The 4,223-nt window shown below is 70.0% G+C and overlaps 1 protein-coding gene across 1 annotated transcript in view; it reads left to right on the top strand.

Moving 5' to 3' along the window:
• The window catches only part of MNEG_2072 (hypothetical protein), a gene marked incomplete at both ends in the record, with an annotated part of 5,563 nt that extends 3,699 nt beyond the window's left edge, over nucleotides 1-1,864 (top strand). The window contains 2 exons of the mRNA XM_014049458.1: nucleotides 7-947; nucleotides 1,187-1,864. Of these exons, the coding sequence (XP_013904912.1) occupies nucleotides 7-947; nucleotides 1,187-1,864 (1,619 nt within the window). The remainder of the gene's footprint in view (nucleotides 1-6; nucleotides 948-1,186) is intronic.
• Nucleotides 1,865-4,223: the final 2,359 nt, after the last annotated feature.

A 4,223-nucleotide genomic window follows, 5' to 3' on the forward strand; every position in this document is an offset into this window, starting at 1 on the left:
GAGCAGCTCGCGAGCGCTCTTTGGGCCGCGGCAGCCATTGGCGCGTTCGACGCAGCCGCCGGCGGCGACTCCACCGCCGATCAAGGGGCAGGCCCCGCCTCCGCGGCCGGCGGCCCGGTGGTGTCGCGGCCGGCGCCGCACGGCGCCGCGTTGGCGGACGCGGACGCGGCCTGGCTTGCAGCTGACGTGCGCCCCTGGCTCGCGGAGCTGTTCAGCGCGCGCTCCGCCGCGCAGCTCGCGTCCCTCGAGCTGCCGGCGCTGGTGCAGCTGGCGCGCGCGCTCGTGCGCCTGCGCGCCCCCGCACCGCCGGCCTGGGCTGCCGCGTTTTCCGCGGCGGCCGCGCCGCGCCTGCCGACCGCGGCGCCCCCGCACCTCGCGCCGCTGCTCGCCGCGGTGCCGCTGCTGGGCGGCGCGGGCTCGCGGCCCGAGCTGGCGGGCGCGCTGCTTGACGCGGCGCGCGCGGCGCTCGGCGCATGCAGCCCGTCGATGGTGTCCGCCGTGCTCGGGGGCGTCCACGCCATGCGCGCCGCCCCCGACGCCGAATGGTCTGCTGCCGCGGTGGCTGCGGTCTGGGAGAAGCTGCCCGCCCACAAGGCCGGCAGCCTGGTCGGCACGCTGGTAGCGCTCGCGCGGCTGCGGGTGCGGCTGCCGCCCGCGTTCGTCGAGGCGGCGGCCGCGGAAGCCGCCAGGAAGCTGCAATTCATGTCGGCCCAGAAGCTGGTGGACCTGCTGTGGGCGCTGGTGGCGCTAAGCCACCGCCCGAGCGCGGCGTGGATGGCGGCGTGGGAGGCGCGCGGCGTCGAGGTCGGGCTCGCGCCGCTGCCGCCCGCGCAGCTGTCGCGCGCGGTGTGGTGCGCCGCGGCGCTGCAGCGGCGGCCGCGGGACGCGTGGATGCGGGCGTTCTTTGAGGCGGTGGGCGCGCGGATGCAGCAGCTGGACGCGGCAAGGTGCGGCGCGGGCCCCTGCACGCTTTGCAGCCTGGAGCGTGACGCCGAAGCGGTGTCACGGCCCAACCCTGCCACCCGTCTTCATGTGTCAATCTGTCTGCTTGTACGCGCTGCTCAACAACGTTGAGACCGGTGTCCTCTCTGTCTGCCTGCCTCACCACCATCACACAACCCCACCCACACCCACCAAACCAATCATCCACCCATCCCAACCCCCTCGGCCCGCGCCATCCCCGCAGCATCGCCGACATGCTTTGGGCCTGCGCCATGCTCGAGGAGCAGCCGGCAAAGGAGTGGATGGACGGCGTCCTCGCGGCTTCCAGGCAGCTGCTGCCCAGCTTCCCGCCCAACGCGCTTGTGACCACCCTCTGGAGCCTGGCCCTCATGCAGCACAGGCCGCCGGGCGACTGGATGGACAGGTGCATGCCCGTGCTGGCAGGCCTGCTGGACCAGTCTGACCAGCAGCAGCAGCAGCAGCAGCAGCAGCCGCTGCACCCGCCGCTGCAGCCGTCCGCGCTGCCGCGCCTGGCGTGGGCGCTCGCCGCGCTGTCGTGCAGCCCGCCGCGCGTGCTGGTGGAGGCGCTCGCGGCGCGCTGCGCGGCCGGCGCGGGCGCGCTCGACGCGGGCGGTGCGTCGGAGCTGCTCTGGGCGCTGGATCGGCTCGACCAGAGCCCGGGCAAGCCGCTTGTAGCTATGGTGGTCGCAGCGGCGCGGCGGCAGCCCTTGGGGGCCGGCGCCGCGGCTGGCGCCGCGGGGCCGTCGGCCGCCCTGCAGCGCATTCTGGCGGCTCAGGCGGGAGGCGGGGGGGCGGGCGCGCGGGAGCTCGGCGCAAGCGACGCGCCCGGCGGCGCGCCTGCTGTGTCGGTCTGTCCGACGCCCATCGGGCGCACGCTGCTGGCCCGGCCGCTGCGCACAATGTGCAGCACGGTGCCGAGCCGGTCGAGCCGCTGAGCCAGGATCCCCCGCACAACCGCTTGCTAGGAGGCCCGCATCGGCCCCCTAACCCTTCCCCCGGGCTGCAGCAGCAGAGGGCGGCAGGGCGGGCCGCGCACTCGGTTTTGACGCATCTCTTTGGGGGCCGGGCTTTCACATTTCGTGGACATCTGTTTGAAGAAGACCCGACGGATTTCTACCAGCATCGCTCGATAGTGCAGTTTATTGATTAGCGCAGTCGATTGATCTGTGCAGCCTGTTTGTGGTGCTTTTTTTCGCAGAGCCGCCCATGCCGTCGCTCGCTGTTGCGTCTCGGAGGTTTGAGGTTTGTGTGCCTCACGCGGCGCCGCGCTCCTTGCGTGCGCCGCCATCCACTCTCGCGTGGCACATCGGTTTTTTCATGCACAGCGCATTGTTGTGCGTGCGCCCGTCAGCTCCTCAGACAGCAGAGTGGCCCCTCTTGTACAACTAACAATGTCCACTCGCGAGCCGACCCCGTGACCCTGCTTTGAGCTTGCACAGTTGCAAGCCAAACGCCGCGCGCGCCACTGCGCGCTGACTGGGCGCCTGCACCTGTAACAACAGCAGCTGCAGTTTCTTGATTGGGCCGGCCCATGGGTCAAAACAGGGCAACCAGTTGGTCAACTTGCATGGCCGGTTGGTCCGTCGGCGAGGGCACCTGCAGGAGCGATTTAAATCCTCTTCGCATTGTGGTGACTGTGATGATGATGAATGCGTGCGATGATAGGAGAGTTGCCGTGCATTGCAGCCAGACTGGTAGGTTTGGCAGTGGACCAACTGCGAGCATGAAAGCACGCCGCCCTCAAGTAGCTGACACTGCATCACCTCGCAACCTGCATGCCTGCTATTACTGCAACACACTCACTCGTATCTACGGGCTCTTCCTGTTTTCAAGGACCCCCTCGCCATCTTCGCGGCGAATCACTTTGCTGATCTACAGAATAGTGTTGCCCGCCGTAATGCTGCTTCGAGGATCATTGCGGATGCCGCAGCTCAATCAAGTGCTCTCACGAAAAGACGCCGGCGCACACAGCTGCCGCCGGCGAGCTTCGCGCCCGACCGCTCGTGCCGTCACTCACAGCACACAAGCCAATGCGGCGGCCCCGCTCAGCAGCCAAGCGGCCCCCGTCCTAACTGCCGCGCTCGTCATCCTCAACAGCGTGCAGCCTCCGGCATGCTGGGCAGAGCCGCCGCAGGCACATGACCAGCAGCAACAGCAGCGGGCGCAGGCGCAGGCGCAGAGCACCTTGGTCGACAAGCTTCGGCGGCTCATGCAGGGCGGTGCGTGCGTTGAGACCCGGCCCGCTGTTGTGCGGGGGCAGCCTCCCAAATGCATATTCATCATGAGGAATATGCTAGCCTGTGGCCGAGCCAGTCGGTTGACCAACATGCTCAGAGTGACTGCCGAACAGGTGTCACAATCACAGGGTAAATTGGCTGATGACCCCACTCATGCTTGTGCCCCTCCCTGCGCCACACCACCCCCCGCGTGCAGACGGCGCCGCCCCACAGCCCGCGGCCGCCCCGGCACCCAGCACGCCCGCGCCGGCGCCGGCGCCGCCGCAGCCCCAGCCGGCAAACACTGGGAAGGGCGGCATCTCCGATGCGGCCAGGGACGCGCGAAAGCGTGAGGCGGCCGTGCGGGCGCTGGAGGCTGTCCTAGGGTTGGGGCCGGACGAGGCAGAGGCAGCCGTGTCGCGGGATCCCGGCTTGGCATCCCTCAGCAAGCGGCAACTGCAGGTGCGCGCCGCGCCCCTAAAATGACGCGCTGAGATGCGCCATGGAGCGGGAGAGAGACTACTCATGCTGTGCAAACGCCCGTTGGGGGCAGTCGCCCCCGGGCGGCGGAGGCGGGCGGCAGCGAGAAGCGGGCCAATACAAGTGGGAAGCCGCCATGCACGCAACCAGGGATCTCCTCCCTTGCACCACTGCCGTCTCAAAGTCTCACATCATCTCATGCCAAACTGCGTACCTTTCTCATCTGGATGTTGCAGCAGCCCTGTCGCAAGGGTCGATGTTTCCTCACGCCCCGCCCTCCCCTTCTCTGCAGGACCGCCTCAACAAGCTCTCGAAGCTCACGCGGCTGCCGGCCCCCCAGGCCCGCGCCGCCGCCGCGCGCCTGCCGCGCCTGCTTGCCCTCGAACCCCGGGAGGCGCGGCGGCGCCTGGACGCGCTCGCCGACCTCCTCGGCGTGGACGGCGCGGCGGCGGCGGCGCTGGCGGGGCGGCAGCCGGGGCTGCTGCTGCACGCGCCGGAGACGCTCAGGTGGGGCCAGGCGCGGCGCACAGGCGCTTACTTGTCCCCCGCCCCTCCCCCTATGCC

Source organism: Monoraphidium neglectum (assembly GCF_000611645.1).
Source record: "Monoraphidium neglectum strain SAG 48.87 unplaced genomic scaffold scaffold00224, whole genome shotgun sequence".
In the NCBI taxonomy this organism is placed as follows: Eukaryota; Viridiplantae; Chlorophyta; class Chlorophyceae; order Sphaeropleales; family Selenastraceae; genus Monoraphidium; species Monoraphidium neglectum.